A 25,333-nucleotide genomic window follows, 5' to 3' on the forward strand; every position below is an offset into this window, starting at 1 on the left:
AAATAAATGAACAAATCCCTACGAAATAAGTTTTTAAAGTGAGAGCATGTCTTATAAAATGCCAGAGTTCGAGTAACCCAGTTTTTCCACAGATCTTGCCCGGTTTGACGCCATTCTCTATCTCCGTCCCCACCTCTCCGTTTCTTACCAGGCGAGTCTGTGGACGACTGCGGCGGAGGCTACAGCGAGTCCATCGCCGAGATGTGCGAGGAGCTGCAGAACTCACTGACGCCGCTGCTCATCGTCACGCCGAATGGCCGCGACGAGTCGGGCGCCAACAGGGATTGCTTCCTGCTCAACCCCGCTGCCAAGTCCTCTCTTCACATGAGCATGTTTCGCTTCTTAGGTATAAATCTCCTAATCTCCTCATGAGAAAATCGTGGGAAAATAACACTTATGCTAATGTTAAAAAAATATAGAGTTCAAAATAAAAAAAACGGAGTCCAACAGCAGTCACTGCTGCTGTTGGACATTTTCTGCAGCGTTTTGATGTGTTTTCCATGGTCTCTGCAGGAGTTCTCCTGGGAATCGCCATCCGAACCGGAAGCCCTCTTAGCCTGAACCTGGCAGAGCCCGTATGGAAGCAGCTGGCAGGGATGAACCTGACCATCGCTGACCTCAGTGAGGTGTGTGTGTGTGTGTGTGTGTGTGTGTGTGTGTGTGTGTGTGTGTGTGTGTGTGTGTGTGTGTGTGTGTGTGTGTGTGTGGAATAGAAAATGTTCTCCCAGCAGCAGAAACCTTCACATATGCAGTTCTGCTCGGCGATTAATCAATTTCATCAAGGTTTTTGTCTTTGAAAAATTGAATTATTCATTTTTAAATGTGGGTGGGTTTTTTTTCGTCAAAGCACTGGGTCTCCATAGTGACGTCATTTTTACATGCGTGTTTTACTGCTTCTGTTTGTTTGGAGTTGGACTTCAGGTCAACTCTATGACAAAATATTAGGAGTAAGTTGACATTTTATTTCTTAGTTTAACAGAAGAAAGTCATAAAGAAATTTACATTTTTACATTTCATAAAAACCTGAAAATAGTCGTTGAGGGGATTTCAGAAATTCCCAATCTGAGACCTTAAGTGGGGAAAATACTTTCCCACTCCTTCATTTTTCCAACATCTCCTTTATAAGAACTGTGTTGATTTAGCACATAAAAACCAAAGCTTGAGGTTGTTACATAATTACATGACCGGAGGCTGAATCACTTTTAAACACATGCATGTTTCATTTGATAAAGGCAGCCTAACTGCATCGTGTTACATATCAATAAACTCATTTACTCTGAGGTTGTAAAAGCAAAGTCCTCCCTTCACTTCTGATGCTTCTTAGCTCCTCCAGTCCAGGTGATCTGCACCACAACGTCGTTTAAAAACGCATTCCTATACATTCCACCTCAGATTAAAACCTGAGCCTGGCTCTTTGCTGGTGCAGAACTCGCCGCATGTTTCTGGAAACTTCTCCTGAACTCGTTTCACGAAAGCTAAAAGCCCTTTTGGTTTGGTAAGTCAGTTGCCCCCGCTGCGCTTTTGGCTGGTGGCGTGAGTCCACTCCTGCCCTCACGCTCTGATCATACGCTCCTGCAGCATCTTTGGGAGAATAGAGAAGTCAGGGGAGAGGGGAAAAAAAGAATTTTTCCCTCTCAAAGCTGCTTTTGTTTTGCAGTTTTCTCCCCCGAGATATCGCAAAAGGTTAGATGGCAGAAGAATGTTTTAGCACAAGACGCCGTGAATCTCACGGGACGTGTGTTGTGGCCACGACTGCAGTCACATACACACAGACACACTCCAAGTAATTTATCCTGTCAGTTATTCTGACAATTAGTTGAGAAATCAAATAGAAAATTCTCCCGTTCTGTAGTTGCTACTTAATCTGAAATGTATGAAAGAGGAAATCATCCGGTCCAAACATTTCCAATTTGACAGGCCTCTGCGGCCACAACCATTTATTAAAAATAAATAAATCTGACTGCTTCAGATTGTTTTTAAATGAAAGGACAGAATAAACAGTCTCAACGTTGTTGCACAAAGCATCATTTTTACTTTATTCCTAGCACTTAGCATCCATTAGCAGGTCACAGTGCGCTAAATAGTAAAACATAACGAAGCTTTGAGGAAGACGATTTGATAAGCGGTGACTTTGTGTTGTCCTCAGGTCGATAAAGACTTCATTCCCGGGCTGATGTACATCCGGGACAACGAGGCCACGGCGGAGGAGTTTGAGGCCATGACGCTGCCCTTCACCGTGCCGAGCGCCAGCGGACAGGACATCCAGCTCAGCTCCAAATACTCCCACATCACCCTGGAGAACCGGGCCGAATACGTCCGCCTGGCCATCAATTACAGGTTAGAAAACTTTCTGATGGCACAGATGGGAATTTCTTCAACTTTTTTTTTTTCCCCCGCTAATCTATCTGGTTTTAAACTCCTTGTACAGGCTCCACGAGTTTGATGAGCAGGTGTCTGCTGTGCGCGAGGGAATGGCTCGGGTGGTTCCAGTTCCTCTGCTGTCACTTTTTACTGGTTACGAGCTGGAAACCATGGTGAGGGAGAGCATGCATGGCCTCCAGGAGTCGCCCGGTGCTGCAGCTTTGTGCCGATTCTGATGGAAGTACCTCCTCCTCATCCTCCCTCTGCTTTAGGTGTGCGGCAGCCCGGACATCCCGCTCCACCTGCTGAAGTCGGTGGCCACATACAAAGGCGTGGAGCCGACGGCGCCGCTCATCCAGTGGTTCTGGGAGGTGATGGAATCTTTCTCCAACACAGAGAGGTCTCTGTTCCTGAGGTTCGTCTGGGGCCGCACACGCCTGCCCCGCACCATCGCCGACTTTAGGGGTCGAGACTTTGTAGTGCAGGTGAGGAAAGGTCCTCTGATCAACAGTTTGTCCATGAATCCGTCAATCCATTCAGCAATCCACCCAATCAGTCCAACAATCCGTCGAATCAATCATGGTCCGTCCATCAACCATCCAACAATCCGTCCATATTTTTACAGCCCATCCTATGGATCCATGGAAATGTGGTTTTGATTTGCAAATGTTAACATCTCTGTTGCTGCATTTCCAGTGTTTTGTTGAAACAAACAAAAAAAAGCTAAAACCCCGGTTTCATTTGTGTTCAGGTTCTGGATAAATACAACCCTCCCGACCACTTCCTGCCAGAGTCCTACACGTGCTTCTTCCTGCTCAAGCTGCCCAGGTACTCATGCAAACAGGTGCTGGAGGAGAAACTCAAATACGCCATTCACTTCTGCAAGTCCATCGACACGGACGACTACGCCCGCATCGCCCTCTCCGGGGAGCCCGCGGCAGACGACAGCAGCGAGGACTCGGACAACGAGGACGCCGACTCCTTTGCCTCCGACTCCACGCAGGACTACCTGACGGGACACTGAGTTTTCTACAGACGGCCAGGATCCCGTGTCCACCCCACTTCACGGCGCACGCGCTCATACGGGCGGCCTACTGAGGCACACACACGTCTGTTTTGCGGGGGAGAAAGGTGGATGTGTGAAGATGACATTAAAAGAATTATAAGCTAAATAAAGTGAAAAACACCCGTTTTGTTTTTAGTTTCTTTAAAATGAAGCGGAGCGATCAACTGCACATGTGATTGTTGTGTTACATGGAAATAAGTATATTACAGTTACAGCCTAGCACTGTGGTAGATTCCTCCCTTTTGGTTTGTGTGAATTACCCGTCCCTAGATTGTATATAGAAACTGATGTGCGATAACAGTAGGATTCCTTCTTTGTTCTTCTTTTTTAGTAACAACCATGTTTCTTTATAAATGTACATGTATAAAAACATTTTTAAAGTCGTCGTTTCTCACCCAGCTCACTCCAGTCAGAGCCCACTGAAGGATCATTTGAAGATTTCTGTATTTACCCACCAAGTTTGTGCACTGTCTCCTTAAAGAATGTATATGATTGTGCCATGTATTCACAGGGGTCATTCCTGCATATAAAATGTTAATACATTTCTGTTAATAAAGTGAAAATAAATCCTGCTTATTTAACAATGAGTGCTGCTGTTTTATACTTTAGTGACTATACTAGTAAGCCTGCTTTTTTCTTTTGATTTTTTTTTTCTGGTACAGTAGAGATTATTTTTGTTTTTAGATTAGCAAATTTTAGTAAGACTATGTCAATGTCAAATTTATTTATATAGCACTTTAAAACGGGTATGAAACTGCACCAAAGTGCTGCACAGGAACGACAGTAACACAAATAGATAAAAACAGAATATCAAAAAATTGCTTCAGTTAAAAGCCAACGAATAAAAATGAGTTTTGAGAAACGATTTAAAATGATCCAGGCTGCTAGCAGATCTAATCTGAAAAGGCAAATTGTTCCATAAATTAGGAGCAACAACAGAAAAAGCCCGACTAAAAGCATATATTTGAATAATCATTTTAGCATTAATGGAGGACGTCTTTTTTATTTTTTTTTTATTAATGTATCTAAAATTAAGTCTATAAAACATCTTGAATTCACACACACCAAAAAAAAAAAAGTTGGCCTTAAATGTCACAAGTTTTAAATTTTAATTAGTGAACCCCTGGAAGCTTATCTAAAACAAATTAATCAATTATAAGGCAGATTCTTTCTTTTTTTCAATTGTGGTATGTAACTTTTATTTAAATTTCATTTTATTTTTCACATTATTTGTTACTATATCGAGACAAATAATCTGTGAAACAGAATTGAGCTGAGAATTGAATTGAGCCGGCTCCCATCAACATTTTGACAAAAAAAAGCTGAAAACAAGATGCTTTTTCGTGTCACTCCAAGTTGACACAACATATGACAACATATGGCACTATTTCACGTCAGAAACTGCCAGGATGCAGAACAACTTAAACTTACAAAAAAAGTAAATATCTGAGAAGCAAAATGAATTCCAGTAAAGTTTCGCAATAAGGACTGAAATATTAAGTTGCGCAATACCTGCGTCACCCTCAGCATTAGTTTGGAAAGGCAAGTGTTAAGCAAATTTGACACCAATAGTGATCAAAAGTGAGATTTATATCCTGGATTATTGGGGCTAAGTCTGTCAAACATGGTACTCCAGATTAGACATGATTTCACAATCCAAAATAGTCTTCCCACTTTGATGATGTCATACTTCTTTGGTTCTAATCTCTGTTTAGAAATGACGGCCATTTGTTCCAGATCAGTTGGTGGGAGTAGGACAGGTGGGAGTTTAGAGCTGCAGGATTAAAGAAATCCCCTCTGATTACCTGTGTGACCTCAGCACTGCGCCTCGCTCTGGACCAGAGGAGGCCAAAGGTCACAGGAGCAACTAAAACTCCTGCGTAGCGTTTCAGTCCATGAGAATCTCCTTTAAGCGCGTTCGCTCATTGTCGGATCATGAGAACCTCGGCCGAGTCACGAGAAACGGACGAGAAATGTTTTTATGGCGGCTCGATTTGGCTTTAAAATCATTTGCATTCCTTGAGGATTTGGTGACCTTTCCCCCCCTGACGGCGTTATTCTGGCTCAAGTCAGGTGCTGCTCAGATATTAGATCCTGGGGGCCGGGGACCCTCATTTACAACACCTGCTTATGGATTCTGTCACAGAATACAGTGAGAAACAAGAACATCTATTTTGTTCAAGTCTAAAATCATTCACTGAAAACCTTTTCTCGGCAGATTCAAGTTTTGAGTAATCTCATGTTACACGCGCTGGCTGGAAGTGAGGCCTAAGTTTTTGTTGGTGCAATCTGATAGGAAATGTTTGAAGTGTGGAGAAAAATAACAGAATAGCTCAAAAGAAAAAAAAACAAATTTTTAACAAATAAAAGCTATTCCAGCTTACATAAAAAAGCAACAACCTGCCTTTCCCATATGATTGATAAAATAAGAAAAAAACGAAGAATCCAGCAGATCCCGACTTCACACAGCTCTGATCATCCGTCGCTGCAGGCCGTGTTTTTCCATGTGATTTCTCTTTTGTCCTTGATAACTCTCTCATCCGCCCACAAGACCAGAGTGCGCTCAGCCCCCCTGGACATCTCTTGTGCGCGGCTTTAATCCCGCTCTGTCTCAGCCGGCCCTCGCTCCAGACCAGGTGACTCCAGTCAGTCGGGAATCTCGTCTCCACCGGTTTCTGAGAACGAGGGAGGCGGAGGCTGCGAGCTCCTCCGACTGGAAACGTCGCTTCAGCAGGCAGGCAGAGCAACGGAAATGCAGCTTTCGTTTTCAGATTTTGGTTCTGAAAACGTCTCGTTCTTCAGGTTCTGTTTGTCTGCTGCAGCTGAAATGTGAAGTGGACAAAAACTGACCCATGGTTTTGAAAAGTTTTGTTGTTTCCCCCCCTCATTTGTATTTGGTTCGTGCTCCTACCCTGTGTTTAGTCCATCTTCCCATCAAATCAAAGCGGTTTCACTGTCCCTGCTGAAAACAATGCATTCCCACAGCATAATACTTCTGCTGCCATGTTTCACCTCGGGGATGCTGTATTCAAATTGGTGCTGTCAAAGAGTGAGAGGAAAAAAATATATATTTTAGTCTAATCAGAGGCCCTTCATTTTATTTCTAATTTCTATGAGACGTTCGGAACCTGTAGGACATTTAACTAAGAGCTGGGTAGTGACTAGTTACATTTACTTTTGGAAAAATGTACTTTTATTAGTATTTTTCAATTACACTTCACTTATAACACGGGAATATTGCCTTGTTATGAGCAAATTTATCTTCCAATAGAACAAGTACTTTTTCATCAATAACAAGGAATTATAGACTTGAAACCAGCTTCTATCTTGCTGAAAAGTTACTTGTTGCAGTGTGTAGAAGATGGCCCTTTTAACTCTGAGTTAGGTGTCTGTCTACGCTGCAAAAACTCAACATCTCATTAACATTTTTGACTGGTTTCCAGTGCAAACATCTTAATACACTTGAATTAAGACAAAACTAACTCCAAAGTATCTTTTCAACAAGATACAAGAGCTTGTTTTATGCAATCAGTCCATAATATTGCTAAAAATTAAATAAAATAAAGTACCAGTTTTTCCAAAGTTTTAAGAGAAATAATCTTTCAAGTGCTCTAGTACTTTTTACTACTAGTTTCCTGAGTGGAAAGTTTCCTTTTAAAGCCACGTAGACTCTGCACCACCCACTCCCCATCGGCTCCACTCGGCCCCCGCCCCTCTGAGGGCCCCGCCGCCCTCAGAGGGCTCAGGAGCGTCGCCCTCTTTTGCTGGGGAGAGCGGAGGAGAGAAGAAACTTCACCTTCTCTTGTTTTCAACCACGCCTCTGTGCTCCAGCGTTCCTGCAGCCTCTTCATCCCACCCCCAGCAAAAAGAAAAGTATTAATCAAACTCAAAGCTGAGAATAATTTGGATTACTGAAAAGTAAAGTTTTGCGGCAGATTTTTGATTTTTTTTTTTTTTTTCCTATTCGGATCCAACACCTTTTTCTATCTCTCAAGGTGAGTTCATCTGTTTTACTTTATCATCAAAAACGCAAAATCTGAGTTAGTGGAAAATGCAGAGAAGTACCTTCACAGCTTTGAATAAACGACTCTTTCCACCAGGCGTCAAGTGAGTTTCTGTTTAACAAATGACATCCGTCGTTTCGCAGAGCCCTGCTGACAGATTATGGAGCAGGGACCGGCCGATAAGTTCAGTTCGCTTCCAGCCTGCAATCTTCAATTGCTGTGAACAGAGCTGGAAAAACCAAAAAGAAAGCAGTTTGTTTTATTGACGTCACAAAGAGCCTGCGGGGCCCGGCGCCCAACAAGCCCGTCATTGTCCCCGGGAAGGACAGAGAGCTTCCCGCGTTACATGAGGCTGGACTGACAGCAGGAGCTGAGACAGTCAGACAGTCTGACATCCTGAATGTGGTCATTTTTGATTGTTTGGATAATTGAGAAAAATGAGTGTGGAGGTTGTTTTAGTTGGGATCTTTGCTTGTTTCCTGCTGAGTTGTTATTTTTGACAGTAGTTCAGCTCACTACTTAAAGAGCCTAAATGTCATGTGAATTCCTGCTGTCTTTCACATGAGCATTAATCCTGTTGGCTTCATGAGGTCTTTATTCTTTTAGAGGGCTGTTTTCGTTCTCTTAACTTCACTCTTCATTTTCTGTTTTCACCTGATTTAGTTTTGAGCAGGAATCTGTCTAACTAGACCGATGTCTCTCCCTGCTGCATACAGTTTATGCACATTTCCCCTAAAATTCAAACCTAAAATTCAAACCTTTTCTTTAAAGAGGTTGGAATAAAACCAAGCGCCGTCGGCTCCTGACATTGAGAGCTTTGAACTGTTGTCACGGTGCATTCACAAACTTCGCTGACCTCTGTTTTTATTTTATGTACCAAACGATCACAAAGCTGTAGTGAATTAGAAGGAAAATGATGCTTGATTTTGAAAATAAAATAAATAAATAAATGTAGCGTTGAGATTCAGTGGTGGTGTCAGCATCATGCTGTGGGGAGGGAAGTGGCTTAGTCAGATCAAACTGGATTAGACTTTAACTAGGCCATTTTACACATGAAAATGCTTTGATCTACATCAGTGCTTTACAATCTTTTTTCCTCGTGTGCCACATAAAAAACCTCCCAAAAAGCTATAAAATCCCAATAATAAACAATGAATATGAAACAAACAATGAGGTTTGCAACAAAAATAAAAGCATAGAAACGACTGTATTGCTGGAACAACGAAGATGTGTAAGACTTTTTAAAAGAAAGGAATGCAGTTTATTACATGTTTGCGGGCTGGTTGTTTTCTTGCTGTATTGAGACAAGTTTAATAATTGAGCGCTCCTAAATCTGCCAGATCTACCCCATCCTGTTTATTGTCTAGGTGTCTAGGTAAGTAAAACAAAGAATTTTATTTAACATTTTCAGAGGAAATTAGTTAGTCGTTAAAAATGCTCCTAGTTTTAAAAAGCGTCTCTCTGCGTCGTGTACGTGCTCATGGGTCATTTGTGCCGCCAGGCCAAATTTCAGATTTTTATTTGTTGACATTTTTTTTGCAGGCCGAACCTTCAGTTTCATGAACTTGCATTACTTTGTGTTGGGCAATGACATTTTTTCCATGACAAAATGTGGAAAAGCTTCTATAGATAGGAGTGCATCAATATTACCAAAATGATCTAGCAATTATTCCTGGTACATTGAGTTCTGCTTAGTGCCAAGCAACAAAAATCTAATTGGGGAATTGAAGAGGAATCTTTTCAGGCAGAAACGCTGCTGGCCTTCGTCGTCTTCATTCATGCCGTGGATCACATGACGTCTGGCGGTGAAGCTGCAGCAGTGTAGCACCTGACTGCAGAATCGTCTTACGCCTCGAAGCCTTCAGGGCCTCCCCGCATTGTTTCTTGTTATTCTGGTCTGCACTCTTTCTAGTTAAGTCATGCAACTCTGGTGGAGTCACTCGAAAAGAGGGACTGACTGGAGCAGCAATCAGTGGTTTTGTTCTCCTTGGATAAGTCAGTCAGTGTCCTGCAGACTTTATGACAGTATTCATGCGTCACAGCGTTTAAAATATGTTGTTGCATCACAGAATTAAACTTCAGTGCATTTTATTAGGGCTGTAGTGATACACTAATCACATGATACAATACGATATGCGATATTCTGCTCACTATTCGGTATATATCACGATATTGAGCGAACGATAGGATTCAATGCATTTTAAAAATTTTCTGAAAGATTTCAGAGGAACAGAGAGATTGTGACTGTTCCATGGACTTGGATTGAATTAATTAAACTGATGCTGTAATACTGCTGTAATAAATGTTGGTTTTGTTATACGTTTGTTTTACGTTTGCTTTGTTTAAATGTTAATCGTGTGGCTTTGTGTATTTGGTTGTGCAGAAGCGGGAGCATTTTTTTTTTTGTCTTATTCACTTGTACTAGATAATGTAATTTATCTATTTCATTTAATCATTTTACTGTAACTGTTTCATTACATGTCATTTTTAATGTACATGTGCAATTGGGTAAAATTGTAATGTGTGATAACTGTCATTTGACATAAAAACTCAAACTGATACATTAAATCAATACAGGATTTAATGTATCGATACTCGCTGATGAAAAATCGATACTTTCTGAGGATAAATGTTGTAGAATTGATAACATCACACAGGCCCAGTCCTTACTAGGTGAGCTTGTTAAAAACATCTTTGAAAAAAATGTTTTTAAAGATGCCTCGTTTTCCTTTTCGTCACAAATCTGTTCCGTTCCTTTGTTATGAAATAAGTTCACCACATCGGCTGAAGGAGCTGGTAAAACGGAGATAACCTATTCTCTTCTCCTCAGGCCTCAGAATGTATCTGGAGAACAAAAGCAACCTGGAGATTGAAATGTCTCAGACGTCGGCCGCGGGCCATCAGGGCAGGAGCGGCCTGAGGTCGCCGGAGGCCGTGGCGGGGAACTTTGGGGAGCTGCGTCTGCTGCAGGGGATCTCAGAGAGAGGAGACACCCAGAAGCTGCAGCCTGCAGGACAGTGCGTCATCCATGCTGAGGACCTGGTTCCGGTTCGACAAGAGAACGGGTACGTCCCTGCACCACTTCCTGCACACAGACTACTGAAGTGGACGCCAGTGCATCGTCCAAATACACTGCTAACTACTGGCCATCCACTGAAATTGCAAGAATATGTTTTGCTAAATCCAATATGGCAGACAGATGAAAAAACAACTCAGGAATATCCAGTTCCTTCTTCCACATCAAGTATCCCCTAATACCAGAGATGCATTTTCCAAATAACAACTTTGTTTTTGGAAAAAATTACAACTGCTCACCTAGAAAAACCCCCCAAACTTTTTTACATTTTTTTCCCCCTACCTTTTTTTATGCCTCAAGAAAATCAGAAACAGAAAAAGAAATTCTGATGTAAAGGATCATAATTGATGCATGAAAGGGCTAATATAACACTTCAGATTGGAGTCAAACCTGGTTCTCTTATTTGCGGTACTTGTGGGCATCGAGAGAGACTCCCAGCGAATGCCAGGTATATACATACGGTTACATGACCCCAATAAGAGGTTATGTTATTGTGTTTTCTGTGGGATTCAAAAGAGAATAATTGCAAAAACCAGACCAAAGAAAGCTGTTTATTTTTCTATGAAGTTATTGGTAATGGAGTAGAATTCAAAAGGAGCAAAGTAAGAAGATTCCCCCTCTCAGTTGCCCGGTTCATCGGAGATATTTGGAGCAAAATGAGAAAAGTGTGTATTAAAAACCCTGAGCTGAGCCCCTCTCTAGAGGAGCATGTTTTCTGCTCTCATTTGCTTCATTTCTTGGAGAAAAAAGCTAACAAGATTAACGGCCTCTCTTTCTTCTCACTGGATTAAAGACGTAACGAGATTTCAAATCACACATGCAGAAAGACATTACAGTTCACCTCCTACCAGGTCAAATGTAAATCTTTGAATCCCGCGGGGATGAGTGAACATAACAAAAGACGAAGAAAAAACTTTAAACATTCCTTGAGAGCTACGAACAATCACACAGACCGAAATGTGTGTGAAGGTGGGTTTCGATCCCAGGAAAGAGTCCCTGGGTGGAAAAGAGCTAATCTCAAGCCCGTGGCCGTGACGTCATCGGAATTATACTGAGGAATTAGTGAACTAATTCGATGCACAAACGATACCAGAGTTTTCTCGGCAGACAGGTGCATTTGAATCGTTATTATTTCAAATAATCAGGTGCTTCAACAATCACGTTTTAACCAAATAAAAATGTCACGCATGCAGAAATGTGAATCAGCCCTGGAGTCGTTCAGAACAGGAACAGAGGATTTAAAAAAATGGCAAAAAGTTGAATGACATCAGAATACAGAAGCATTGACTCCCCAAAGTTTCCTGCTTGAGGTGTTAAAGCATCAAAGGGTAGCGCTGGAAAATAATTGCTTCTGAAAAAGATGTCGGGTTATGGGTCAGGAAAGAACTGAAACATGACAGGAAAACAATCCTCAGGCTCAAAAATGAGTCAGAGTAAACAGTGCTTGCAACTTTAAATGATCAAATACACCATGTTACAACAAACATCCATTTTTACCAACTCAGTTTATGTACAAAAACTACTTAACAAAAGAAACAGGCCATTAACACTTGAGGAACTTACAAGTTTGAACAAAAATATTCCTTCCCATGTGAAGATCTTCAAATTTTGACTGAATATAACACGGCTGGAGCCAGAGCTTGAAGATGGCCGGCAAACAAACAGAACTTTGACAATCCACTGATGTCATTCCTACAGTCAGACCAGGTGATGGCAGCATCATGCTTTGGGTTTGGGAGATAAACTAGCGCAGATGGAAACATCTGGTGCCTCATGTGACCTTGAAACAAAGAAATACTGAACAACTCAGGACAGCAGGAGACCTGATGAAGTTCTCCTTCCACCTGATCTTCATCATCAGCACTGTCTTCTTCGCCTTTCTTGTTCACTTCATGTTGCTTTGAATGCTTTTGTTAAACATCGACTCCCTACAGCTTCAGTGTTCCGCTTTCCTTTTCTCCAATCACAAACTTCTTGCTTTCACAGACGCCCATTTGTGTTTTTCTCTAAACCAAACATCCGTCGCTCCGGATTCTCTTCCAAATGTTCCTCATAGGTTCACTAGAGGTCACATTGTTCTCTAATTCTACCAAACAGTGTGTAAGAAACTTCCAAAGGACGAGTCAGACAAGAGAAAGAAAAACAGTTTTCAAAATGAAATGCAACACTTAGTTCGTCCACAGCAAAGAATTGAGCGAATCAAGAAAACAACAAAACACACAGAATCGTGAAAGCGCTGTGAACGATGTCAGCCGGCGCTCCTCTGGTAGCAGTTGTTCAGTCAGACTCACTTGGCAGGAAACAGTTGCTTGATTACATGTTTGCTTCTGTCTCCTGTCCAGTATTTGCTGTGCTTTTAGCTCCTGCTGGCTATTTGCTGTCGTCTTCAGGCTCCCGATTGGTTTCCGTGGAGCTCTGCAGAGCGACACAATACGAACCTGAAGCAAATCCTCTGATGTCGGTGGAACAAGCAGACATCACTGTTATTAATGAGAACCTGACATCAGGACGTTTTGCTGAGGAACACCTGTTGTGGTCTGTCACAGGTGTTCAGTGAGGTTATGGCTTTAAGGTCATTCTTTCACAAATGTTTCTTTGAAGCAGTCTTCATGGTTGGGTGTTGGATTCATTTGCAGAGGACTCAATAGGAGAAGTCATTTCCCCCAAATGAGCCGGATGATTCTTTCCAATTTCACTCTCCTGTTCTTCTGTCCGGCCACAATCTGCTCTTAAACGCTTCAGTAAAGCTCGGCCTCTCTGCTGAGACGCACTTTGCCGGAGTTGGACCGGGACGTCCGAGGGGAGGAAACGTTTGTAGACTTTCGCTAAACCTCTCTGTAGTTGTGTAAGCGTGTCGGCGGGGAGATTAATGGGACAGGCCGAGCCAAATGTCATCTAGTTCTCTATCCCACAACCTTCAAACACAAAGGGCCGTAGTGTCTGCGGCGCAGTTGGTGACGCCTACCGGAGTGGACGCCAGCGTCATAAGCAGGGAGGATAAATGTAACTAAATGTCAGGTTTATGCTTCTTGTTGTGACGCCAAACAATCACCAAAATAGATTTGTGGAGCTAAAATTACAGCAGAAAATGTTTAGAGACTGCGATAAGTTGATGTTAACCAACGAACACTATCCTGAGTCCTTTTAATGAGAAGAGTTGTATAAAACTGCTTGTTTTATTTAAAAACTGAACACTACAATTTCAGAAATTTGTGAATGTGTAAATTTGAACTTTACACAATTGAACACCTTTCGATTTAGTATCAATAAATTTAGTTTGAGGCAAGTATGAATAGACTGATCATAGCACCTGTTACTGGGTCGGATATGTTAGGCAACAAATAAACACCTACAGTGAGGATAAGAGGCTGAGACTCACAGATGCATATAAATCAAACTCGTATAATGTGTTTTTATGTTTAGTAAGTTAACATGTGCCACCCCAGTCAATCCATCACCTGTCATGAACATGTGTAAGTCTTCATGACCATTTATGACTGTTGCCATAAAGTGTCATTCGGTAAATCAAGACACTTTTAATACAAAGTTGACTTTATTCAAAACCTCTTTGTTATTACTACTTGACATTAACCAGGAAATCACAAACTGACATAAATTTATCATAAAAGTGTTACTGATTACACTTTAGAATGATGTAGCTTTATGTTATCAAAGCTAAAGTTTAATCAGTAATAATTTTATCACAAATTTAACCTGGGAAATCTTCCATTTGCCAAGATGTTGCAATTTTCCAAGCATCTACCTGCATTGTTGTGCCAGGCAACTGCCAGCATTTCCAACATACAATTTAAGTGTTGAGATTATTAAACAGGTCCAAACACACATTTCAAACAATCCAATTAAACAAATAGTAGATATTATAATAGTGTGTGAGGTTGTGATAATCCGCCAGGATTGTTAGATCAGCTGTTTTCTGATCTGTTTGGCGTCAGACTAACAACTTGCTGACAACCAGAGTTTGTTTCGTGTCGTTTATGTCAGCTCAGATGTTTTCCAGGCTATTTCAACTCACAGTGCCCTTTTGCTTTATTAGTTTCAGGAACAATTTCAACGCTGTCAACTTTCTCCGAGGAAAAGCCAATTCAGCCAACCTTACAGAACGGTCGCCTCTGCTGCGATTCTCCCAAGATGACAGGTGAGTGGTTCATCTGCCTTTTGTTTTTGGATGTTTACCTGAGATTTAAGATTTCTGTGTATTAACCCTGCATGCATTTTTATGTGGAATCAGCAGCAGCGGAGACTGAACCTTTGAAATTAAGAAATCCCACAGAGAGAACATGCACGTTCCAAACTTCTTGTGAAAGTTTCAGCAACTTCAACTTTTGCGGTGCCAGTGGGACGACTTATTAGGACACAGCTTTGTTTTTTCCACCAACCATCATCAGAATGCAGTGTTAAAAGGAAATGTTGAAAGTTAAGGCACAGCTTTTAATCATGAAGACAACAGACAAGGTCTTGACCAAATGCCGTAGTTTTTTGGTATCAGAGAGACAGTCCGAGCTCATATCCAAGTCAATTCCTCCACCAAAAAAACGTCTCCAGACCCAAATCGGACATTAAATGTGCAGCAGGAGATGTCAAATCATGAGGAAGAGTCCAAACTGTGCAGGTTGAACGCAGCAATTGAATCAAAAAGTGCATCAACAAAGCACAATTATGCAACCCGATTGCCGCAGCATTTTGTTTTACATGACAAATATTTGGCATTTTAACAAATGTGACTGCATTGAAAAAAAGTTCTATTCTTGGGTTTCTGATCCCAAAATTGTCCTTTCCTTGCCTTATTGTTCTTCCAGTATTACGTACATGACAGTACATGAGTCCAGCTTCGTTGGAGCCGAGGAGCCGTGGGACAGCTGCTGCATGGACACAGAGAGACGTTACCGCCTGGGCAGCGAGGTGGCCAGTCTGTCGCGCTCCAACTCCTCAGAAAAGTACGAGACGCTGGAAAATCTCAACCGCAGCTTCAGACTCGCCAGCAGTATAAAGTGCGACTCCCCGTCTCTTCTTACATCATTTATTATTCTGGCACATCATACATGTACATTATGAAATCAAATCTACAGGGTTTGGAGCCGCTGACATGCAGCAGGCTCACAGATCATCTATTTCTGTGTCCTGTCTTTGTTCTCCCTCCAGATGCTGCCTCAGAGTGTCCAAGGTCGTGGCTATGTTTGCGATTGTTGTTCTCTCCAGCGTAAGTTAGTTACAAAAAAAATAAAAATAATTCAAGGAGACTGAAGCGGCGAACTCTAAACTAATGTTCTGAGATCCTTTGAGACGTTCAGCTCTTGTTTGCTTGTATTTTAAAAAGTTTCACTGAACTCATTGCATTGCTTGAGAATTAGCCTTATCAAACTCTTTGAAATCCACCAGAGTTTGTGTTGATGTGCCCTCCATTACAAATGATGGAGCAAAACAAGTTTGTGTGTCTTGACTGCAGCGTGAAGGAGTCCGGTAGCAGCGCAATCCCATCAATTTGTCATCATGACAAGTGCATGTTTTACATCCGGTTTCTAGAGCGAGGGTCTGTGAGTTCAGTCCTCAAGGGACCTTTAGACGAGTCTTTGGTTCAATGCACCTGAGTCACATGACCGGGTCACTAGCAGGACTCTGGAGGACTGTACTGCAAATGAAAAACTGAGTCAGGCATTCAGCCGTTTTCTTCAGGTGTGCTGGACTGGAGGCACATCTAAAAGTTGCAGGACCCTAAGATATTTGGTCACATTTCACAATATCTATTAACTCGGTTAAAATAATTGGCAATTTTGCAACAATTTTTTGTGACTGACTGATGGTTTCCATCTGGTCTCAGCTGTTCTTCAGTATGTACCCGGATCGGGACGACCCCTGGAGGATGCTGGCAGTCTCTCCGACAGACAGCTTCTGTATCCTTTCTGCTGTTCAGTAGATGCTTTTTTTAAAGGACGTTTTTGGCGATAGTGACTTTTATCTGACAGTGAATTGACAGTAAATTGGGTTGTGAGAGAAGAGGGACGACAATAGGGACAGGACTTGAACTTGTGGCGGCCTCATAGAAGGCCGAGGCCGCCGTACATCGATCGCGCGCTCTAACCCTCCACATCGCCGTGGCCCTATGTGCTGTAGGCACTTCTTCAGTCAGAAAGACATAAGCATGTCACATATCGAACAGAACTTCATAAAACCACCGGTGAAGAGGACAAGCGTGGCGCTCAGCACACGGGCATGGTGGAGGATTCACTTGTCAGCAAAGCGTCTGCATTTTTCTCTTGACGGTGCCCGTCTCTCAGCCATGAACGTGACAGACTTTCGGGACAACGCCTTGCTGAAGTTACAAGTGGCGGGGCCTTTTGCAGGAAGGGCTGCGGACTCCGCCTCCCAGGAGTTCATCCTGATCCAGGTGGAGCAGGCTGAGGAGCCGGGCCAGCGGAGGAGGAGGCCTCAGCAGGTCAGAGTGGCCATATTGCCAATATACATCTTGGTCTCAGTTACGGTTATGAGCTGTGTGTGATGTTATATTGGTCTTGTAAATGTTACTCTGCTTTTATTCTTGATCCTGACGCTGTCTGCTCTCTTTTCCCAATTAACCCCGCTGAGAGGTTTTCACCTTAACAGTTCTTGGATAAATCCAAATTCTTCTGCAACATTTATGATCATGATTTGTTCTGCTGTTTTTTACCAGGTGACTCATAACTGGACCATTCCCCTTCATCCTGAACGGAGCGACCAGAAGGTGTCAACAAGAACCTTTGAGATGCTCAGCAGGTAATCGGAAGATTTACTGTGGACTGAAAAAGCTTTCACAAAACCCCGCAATAGAAAACTACACACTGTCCCCATATGTACTCATTTGCTTTCCCAGATGAGCCAATAGGAGTCTCTCTGACTTTATCCGAGACGTCTATAGTCTTGCAAATAGAGAAAACCTGTGCAGAACGTTCTGTTGTACTGCAGCAAGGCAGGATGTCTTCCACGGCACAGGACCCTTTACCTGAGTCAATCCAGAGCTGAAGAGCTGGTCTGGGTCCGGCTCCCTCCCTGTGAGCTGCTGAGGGCTGATGGGAAGGTGGATGGAGCTAAACGCAGAGCAATCTTTAAGTCTGGAGTGGAGTTCAGCTGTTCTGACCTTAATCCGAAGTAGAATTTGTGGCAAGACAAGAAAAATGATATTTGTGGCCATCCTCCATTCACTCTGGTAGAACTTGACCTGCTTTGTAGAAGAAGAATTAGCAAGAATTTTATTCTAAAAATGTATAAAGGATGTTTTATGCAGTATTGACTCAAAGGAGCTGGACACTCATTACACTTTCAGACTTTCTTTGTGAGAAATTCGTGTCACATTTTCTCTAGGAAACGATGCACTGCTGTGTGTCAGCCCATTACATAAAATTCAAATAAAACTCACTGACATTATCAGAGCACTGTATTCTAACGTTTTAATGCTCCTCTTTCCAGCGAGGCTACCTTTAACATGACAATAATGACTTTTATGTCCCTTTTAAGAAATCGCCGTATATTTTCACCTGACCTTGAAGAAAAGCCTGCAGCCACATTTATGGAAACATGCAATGAAAGAAAATGATCCTCCATTTTCTTTGCTGCTGTGCCGTTTCATTTCCTGCACCTAGTGACCCCATCGTCATCACGATTCAGGCCTTCCTGCAGGATAACGACGTCGTGCCTCTGTCCATGACCCACCAATCGCTCTACGTTACGAAGGAGACGCAGGTGGCTATTGCGGGAGTCATCCTGGCCGGGGTCTATGTTCTCATCATCTTTGAGGTAAATGGCCTGCTCTGCTGCCGGTGATGAACGGGTTTTTGTCCTCTGTCTGTGGCGCAGTTTGCAGGATGACATCCTGAAGTATTTAGAACACACAAGACGTTGTTACAGGACCGGCAGGAACACACCTGTGCTTCTGTCTGGAGAGACATTTACTGTTTTTTATGTGTCTCTAATCGACAATTTATCTAAAATGCAAAATGCATACATATATAGTTCTTTTTCTGAGTCTGTATACTCCAGTTGACAATTTATCAGTTACTAAAATAATTGGTTAATCACAATTAATCCAATTAAAATCACTTCAGCCCTTATCAGTTGCATTATGTTTTATGTGAAGATTCAACTTTACTAAGTAATGATACACAACAAAGTAGCAAAATAAAAAAATCTCTGGCATTGTGTTGGGAAAACGAGTTTGGTTTCACAGAAACGTCTGGCTTCAGCTTTAAATGACATGAACTAAAATAAAAGCTGGCATCCATGATGCTTCGATGCTTATGGAGTTTCATATTTCTCCAGATATTTGTTGTCAACACCACGGTCCTCTCAGAAACATTTCGAAGCACGACTCGTTCCTAAAGGAGTTAGTACGTGTGGCCATTCTCACTTTTAGCTTATTAGACAAAAATGCAGAGGGAAGCTCTGTTGGTCACTCTATGCATGTCTGACTACAGTAAACACCAATGTGATTCACAGTAATGTAACAGCAGCAACGAACCAAGTGGATGTTTGTGGTAGTTTTGGAGAACTGTATGAGAGAACAGCGCCCCCTACTGATGACTTAGTTACTAAAGTTTTCTTTGTTTTTTTTTATACAAAGAACAGAATAAATCACTGAAGCACAGAGGATCCTTTTTAAAATAATAAAAAAAAATTGGTCTTGCACCAGGTATGCATGTTTGTATGTTGGGAAAGAGAAGATGACCTCTTGTTCACTTGTTTCGTCCCACCCACAGACACTTTGATTTTCCCACATTTTTCTTTTCCCCTCCCCATTGTCAATTCGCTTTTGGATTTAATTAAAACAAGGCCGTCTCCCTGATCCTGGCAGGGCGTGAACTCACACAGCTGTTCCGGGGAGAACAGGAAGCGGGAAGATGACAGCGCAGTTATGATCCGCACAGACGCCGCCGGTGTTAATGACGCGTCCACTGTCATTGAAAGTCTCCGCCTTTGTGCGGTGCAGATGGCTTCACCGAGCCTCTGCTTTATCATCCCCATCAGGTCTCAGGTTTTGTCTCGGCCTGACAGGAACGTCTTAATGAGAGAGCCCACACTGCTCCGTCATTCGGGACATCACAAAAGGAATCCACCGGTGCTGGTAATTGGAGACTAACTGGGTTCTCTATTAAAACATTCCTGGTGGACCGACGTAAAGAGCCACATTTCCATTTTATCTGACGTGACAAGAGAAAGAGAGGAGCTTTTGTTCTTCTTCTCCTCATTCATTATTTCAACGGATCTGTCCAGACAGACAGTTTTCAGACTGTCTATAGATTTTTATCACTAATAAAGCCTAATAAGGTTCATTCTAATTTGGAGTATTCAGGAGTATTCAGATTGAAGACTGTGAATATTACAGTAAAGATATTTAAAGTTTTCTCAGAGGCAGTAATATCAATGTTAAAACATGTGCCATGTTGATTTAAATTAAAATGATTTTTTGTATGATAACACACATTTTAGCTGTGTTTACATTGTGCTTATTTTGTGTCTTGAGGTTTTTATTATAGGTCAACACAACAATGTAAAAACAATCTGTTAGAGAACATTTTTTCCTACAGTGCAAGTAAAAAAAAAAAAAGAAACCAGGAAGTAAAGCGGCAGATCTTTGCTTTTGAAAACACGACGTGTCAATGTTGGTTGAGTTTACTGCTGTCCAGCCGTTCTTCAGCAGCTGTCTGCTTCATCGTCAGAGGAAGACGACTTTGAGAAATGGTCTTCTGCTGCTGTTTATCCTTGATGGCCACAAATTGGCTGACTTTGACTAGATCCTGAAACTGAACAGGATTTCCTTGGTGTGAGCTTCCTAAATGATCCTGAAGTAAAATCAGTGTCTTTATTGAGGATGTCTAAAATACCGACGTAACATTTGCATACAGCTTAATACAAACGGATACAGTAAGAACAAAGATAACTTTGGGAGCCCTTCCCCAACCTATCGATAATCAGTTTACGTTTAATCAGTTGTTTTAGGTTTCGATCGAGTGAGGTCCAAAAAAAAACTTCAATAACTCTTTAATTAACCCTCAAATATGAAACTATGACACATCCATTAAGATGGCAACTTCAGCATAAGTCACCAAACATGGTTTAAGACTTTAGTTCCTGAAACTGGTTAATCTGTTCAGATCATAAAGGAGAAGCCCATCACCCCACTGACTGGGAAATATTTCTGCCAACATGCCAGGCAAAACTTCAGATGGTTTATTTTTAGCAATAAACATTTATTAGCAAATGCTTATCAAACCAAGCAACATTCGTGGGTAAAAAGGTAAATTACCACCATTTGAAACACACATGTTGCTAAACCGTTAACTCTGTGCATCTTTTAAATTTTCAGATTGTGCATCGCACTCTGGCTGCCATGTTGGGATCCTTAGCAGCTTTAGCCGCCCTGGCTATCATTGGTGATGTAAGTCTCTTAAAAGTCTTCAGATTAGCCACCTTGTTGAGGCAAAACTCAGAGAAACCTAAAATCTGCTTGGCAGATCTACAACTGCTGGTCATTGAACGGTTGTAAAGTGTTTTCCATTTTGTCTTTGGAAATAGAAATCCTGAAGCGCTCCAGCTTTTTATTGACATACTGTGATTTAGTGTGTTTTATTCACAGAGACCCAGCCTGGTCACTGTGGTGGAGTGGATCGACTACGAGACGCTGGCTCTGCTGTTTGGCATGGTGCGATTCAGAAAATACATCAAGACGTTTTTTTTATGTAGAGTTTAAAGGTGGTCACAATCCAGCTCAGAGGAATATTGGTTTTAAAAAAATGAAAAATAAAAATGCTCTTTTTAGACAAATTGGGATTTTATTTAAATCCATTGCAGCTCCGACACAGTTAACCTTTTCCTGATTACATTGTTTTTCAGCACTCATTAAGCTGGCATCAATTTATCATCCATGGTGACTGCATTAAAAAAAATGAAGGTGACGTTGTTTTGAGGGGTGTGACCTTTTTCTTCACAGATGGTGCTGGTGGCCATTTTTTCAGAGACAGGCTTCTTTGATTATTGTGCGGTGAAGGTGAGTTCATGGAATAATGAGGACAATTAGAAATGTTTATTCTGTTAATGAAGATAACCAACACAGTCCATCAAAATGGAGCCATTCAGAGTAGCTGACATTTATTTATTTTCTTACCTTTGACTATGTGGCCTTTAAAAATAGCTGCTAAAATGTTTCTTCTGCTTTTTGTTTTTCTTTTTACACGTACAAGCCAGCAGTTGGGGTTTGGGTTTTAGTCGGGGTTTGGATGTCTGTTCCCTTTTAGAAATGAAGTCATCATCATTTACTTTCTCTTGTGTTTTTATTTTTATTTTTTTATTTAATCATATTTTATGGTTCAAACTTTGTTTTTTTGATTCTCATATGTGAAATGTGATGATTTCACATAACTGGGTCACCAGTCATAGCAGAATAATCCATTATTAGTTAACCTACTAACCTACCTAATAATATCTAAATATCTTATTGTGATATTTCTTCAGGCCTACCAGTTATCCAGAGGGAGGGTTTGGCCTATGATCATCATCCTGTGTCTGATTGCTGCCATTCTGTCTGCTTTCCTGGATAACGTGACCACCATGATGCTTTTCACTCCTGTCACCATCAGGTAGAGCGTAGAAACAAGTTTGACCAGAAAAAGCTTCTTCTTTCATGCCTGAAGTTTTAAATTGTCTCTTAAATGAAAACATGCCCTGCAACGACAAATGAGCCCTAACCGCCGCCGACGGGTGAAACGATTAATTGGATTAATCTCGGTAAATCGATTATTGAAATTATTGTCACCTGGTTTAGTGATCGATTCATCGTAAACTGAAAAACACAAACTCTAAAAAAATAATCATAAAAAAATGCTGTTTGATGAAAATCCAACAGACTCAGAGCAGTAACTACATAAATGTTTCTACAGTTATGATAAAAAACCAGATTTTTTTTGTCTCACCTGGTTCAAACTTTGCAAAAATAAATAAACCTTTTGTTAAGCACCTGTTGCTATCCATTTATTGACCTAAAAAATACTCAATAGATTTTTATTTTTTTTAGCTGCAGATGCATTTTTTGCTACAAATGATCAAACATTCACTAAAGCAATGCTGCTGTTGTTGCATTTTAGATGAAAATTGTGTTTTTCATCAAAAAAGTAATTGCATTTTTTAAAATGTGTCTTTTGATGTATTTCTAATGTGTGAAAAAAGGATTGAGTGGTTAAATGAACAGTTTTCAGAATGCGCCAGTTTATTTTTCTTTCATTCGATTAATCTTCAGAATACTCGATGGAGCAATCGGTTACTAAAATAATCGTTAGTTGCAGCTCTGAGTTACACGCCGGCCACCCCAGCAGGGAGATTGTCAGAATGAGCTGAACGTCGAGGGTCACAACATAAACAAGGCTCAAATATCCGTGTTCCAGTTCAAAAGCTTTGAAACACTGAGAACTTGAAGGACATAACACTTTCATCTTTACGTTTTCTTTTTTATTTATTTTTTTAATTCCTGCTCTGCTGTCCGCTGCTCTACGCAATCTAATCAAGCGCCATTCTGTGGTGATTTTGCAGGTTGTGTGAGGTGCTTAATCTAGACCCCAGACATGTCCTGATTGCAGAAGTAATCTTCACCAACATCGGAGGGGCCGCCACAGCTGTCGGAGATCCACCCAACGTGATTATCGTGTCCAACCAGAGCCTGCGCAGAGAAGTAGGCACTTTCACAGCTCTGTGAGCTTAAACATGAAACACTGAAACAACCCAGCAGCTCGGCTCAGCGTAATCTGACACATAAACCAAACACCATGGGAGAGCTGCTTTATGTCTTGTGTGTGTGTGTGTGTCACGGTGAAAGGAAAATTGCTGATTTATCCGTGCAGATGGTTCAGGGTTGGAGAATGACGAGCCCGTTCTGTGTAAATGTGACACTTTTGTGTCACATTTTTAATCAGGCGGGTGACGCGTTCAGTCTCTGCTTACTGAGTTAAATGAACTCGTCCCCGTCGATTCGGAGGCCGGTTCAAACACAGACACGGGTGACGTTAGAGGAAAGCGCGGCGAGGTCGAGTCGAACCAAACGCGGCTGAAAATGAGCAGACAGTCAGAGACCGGATGTGACGGGGAGACAGGAAGCTGAATAAACTGCAACTGAGGCTTGCAACTCTACAGAATTAAAATGCAGAGAAGGTGAACTAAGACTGTTTGCACACCAGATAGTCCTGTAGCCTCGGTTTGATCGGGAACCAAAATTACAACATTTGTTAAATCTTCAGCTGGGGCGGTTCGTTTTCACACCAACAAAATCCAAATCTGTGCCAACTTAACCGGTTAGTAACCAGAGCCCACGTTTTAGGTCGTAAGCAACCTAAAACATTTTCACTGTGACTTTGTTTATTGATTTATTACACAACGTTCAAATAAAATCAAACCGAGGGAAATCACCATGATAAACATTGTGGTGGCAGCGTCATGCTGTGGTTGTGCTTTTCTTTAGCAGGGGACAGGAAGCTGGTCAGAGCTGACAGGAAGTTGGGTGGTGGAGCTAAACACAGGGCAGTGATGGAAGGAAACCTGCACTAGTCTTCAGACTGGATGAGAATGTCCTAGTCTAAGTTCAGATCCAAATCAAACCGAGAATGCGTGGCGAGACTCAAATTGATGTTTGGAGACGCTCTCCATTCAGTCCGACTCAATTGGAACCGTTTTGCAAAGAAGAACGGCCAAAAGTTCCAGTCTTTAAATTGGTTCACAGAGCAGGAAGGCTCCCACTGTGACCGCGGCAAAAACTGCTTCTTCAAAAGCAACGAATAAAATGAAAATAAAACCCACTAAAACGGATCGAGGTCGATACTCTCCCACTGGTGGTTTCCAGCCCTTTACGTGGCGAATCGCTTTCCTCTGATGAACTCTGTGTCAGACGCTCAGCGAGGCTTGAAGTGGCCTGTGAGTGGCACATCCTCAGGACTCGCCTCTGATTACAGGAGACGCTGTCACTTCTAGTGCTAAACCTCAGCGTAAATCAGAGCATAATCTGCTCATTTGTTACATTGATTGAGAGCAGAGAGCTTGTAGTGACTCTTGAGAGGAAAAGTTGTTTTTAAAACTAGCCCAGAAATCCTTAAATTGCTTCTTTTTGGGAGGGGCAGCCCACATGTCTGCGTGTTTAACACGCCTACCATTATTAGCATCATTTGTAATTAGCATGCATTATACCAGTGCCATTATTCCTGTTGACTTTAACCTTAAAGGAGTAATGAAGTAAAAAAAATAAAATAAAATAAACATTTAGATTTTGAAATGAAAGAGTTGTATTTAAGTGTGTGTGATAAACCTTAAATTTAATATCTTATGTTTCCCCAACACTGTCAGCAGCTGTCAACAGGAAGAGATGAATCCTTATATTTTATAAAAATAATACACAAATTGTTTTCCTATTTAGTTTGCAATATTCAATGTTATTTGAAATGTCTGTATATTTATCTATCATGGTAGCTTGGTGCTCCTGCCAAAAGTACCAGTTCACTGTGAACTGGTACTTTTTCATCAGTACTAAAACTTCTTTCGCGCTTTTACAATCACTGTAACCACTCAAAGCGCTTTACACTGTAGTCACATCCATCCATTCTCACTCACAAACATGCACATGATTATACATTGATATGAATATCAGTGGGCAGTTTGAGGTCAAGTGCATTGCCCAGGGGCACTTCAACATGTGGCAGGAGGACCTGGAACCAAACATGCAACCTTCTGACGACTGCTCTGCCCACAGAGCTCCAGCTCCTACGTTGTGCTGAGAAATTACTTGTATGTTACTTTTGTCTTATTTCA

General features: G+C 41.6%; 2 protein-coding genes across 3 annotated transcripts in view; both read left to right on the forward strand.

Annotated features, from left to right (window-relative positions):
• Window positions 1–4,014, forward strand: part of herc2 (HECT and RLD domain containing E3 ubiquitin protein ligase 2) — a 53,114-nt gene extending 49,100 nt beyond the window's left edge. For both annotated transcript variants that reach the window (XM_055047656.1, XM_055047665.1), the window contains exons 86-91: window positions 152–346; window positions 514–626; window positions 2,147–2,337; window positions 2,429–2,534; window positions 2,634–2,846; window positions 3,113–4,014. In XM_055047656.1, coding sequence (XP_054903631.1) covers window positions 152–346; window positions 514–626; window positions 2,147–2,337; window positions 2,429–2,534; window positions 2,634–2,846; window positions 3,113–3,385 — 1,091 coding nt within the window. In that variant the 3' untranslated portion in view covers window positions 3,386–4,014. The remainder of the gene's footprint in view (window positions 1–151; window positions 347–513; window positions 627–2,146; window positions 2,338–2,428; window positions 2,535–2,633; window positions 2,847–3,112) is intronic.
• Window positions 4,015–7,218: 3,204 nt separating this feature from the next.
• oca2 (oculocutaneous albinism II) overlaps window positions 7,219–25,333 on the forward strand; it is a 39,024-nt gene continuing 20,909 nt past the window's right edge. The window contains exons 1-14 of the mRNA XM_055020605.1: window positions 7,219–7,422; window positions 10,262–10,496; window positions 14,562–14,663; window positions 15,325–15,516; window positions 15,668–15,725; window positions 16,344–16,416; window positions 16,801–16,958; window positions 17,193–17,275; window positions 18,139–18,292; window positions 20,859–20,930; window positions 21,129–21,194; window positions 21,483–21,539; window positions 22,004–22,128; window positions 23,075–23,213. Coding sequence (XP_054876580.1) covers window positions 10,270–10,496; window positions 14,562–14,663; window positions 15,325–15,516; window positions 15,668–15,725; window positions 16,344–16,416; window positions 16,801–16,958; window positions 17,193–17,275; window positions 18,139–18,292; window positions 20,859–20,930; window positions 21,129–21,194; window positions 21,483–21,539; window positions 22,004–22,128; window positions 23,075–23,213 — 1,506 coding nt within the window. The 5' untranslated portion in view covers window positions 7,219–7,422; window positions 10,262–10,269. The remainder of the gene's footprint in view (window positions 7,423–10,261; window positions 10,497–14,561; window positions 14,664–15,324; window positions 15,517–15,667; window positions 15,726–16,343; window positions 16,417–16,800; window positions 16,959–17,192; window positions 17,276–18,138; window positions 18,293–20,858; window positions 20,931–21,128; window positions 21,195–21,482; window positions 21,540–22,003; window positions 22,129–23,074; window positions 23,214–25,333) is intronic.

Source organism: Poeciliopsis prolifica, unplaced genomic scaffold, assembly GCF_027474105.1.
Source record: "Poeciliopsis prolifica strain line A6 unplaced genomic scaffold, Auburn_PproV2 SCAFFOLD002, whole genome shotgun sequence".
NCBI lineage: Eukaryota > Metazoa > Chordata > Actinopteri > Cyprinodontiformes > Poeciliidae > Poeciliopsis > Poeciliopsis prolifica.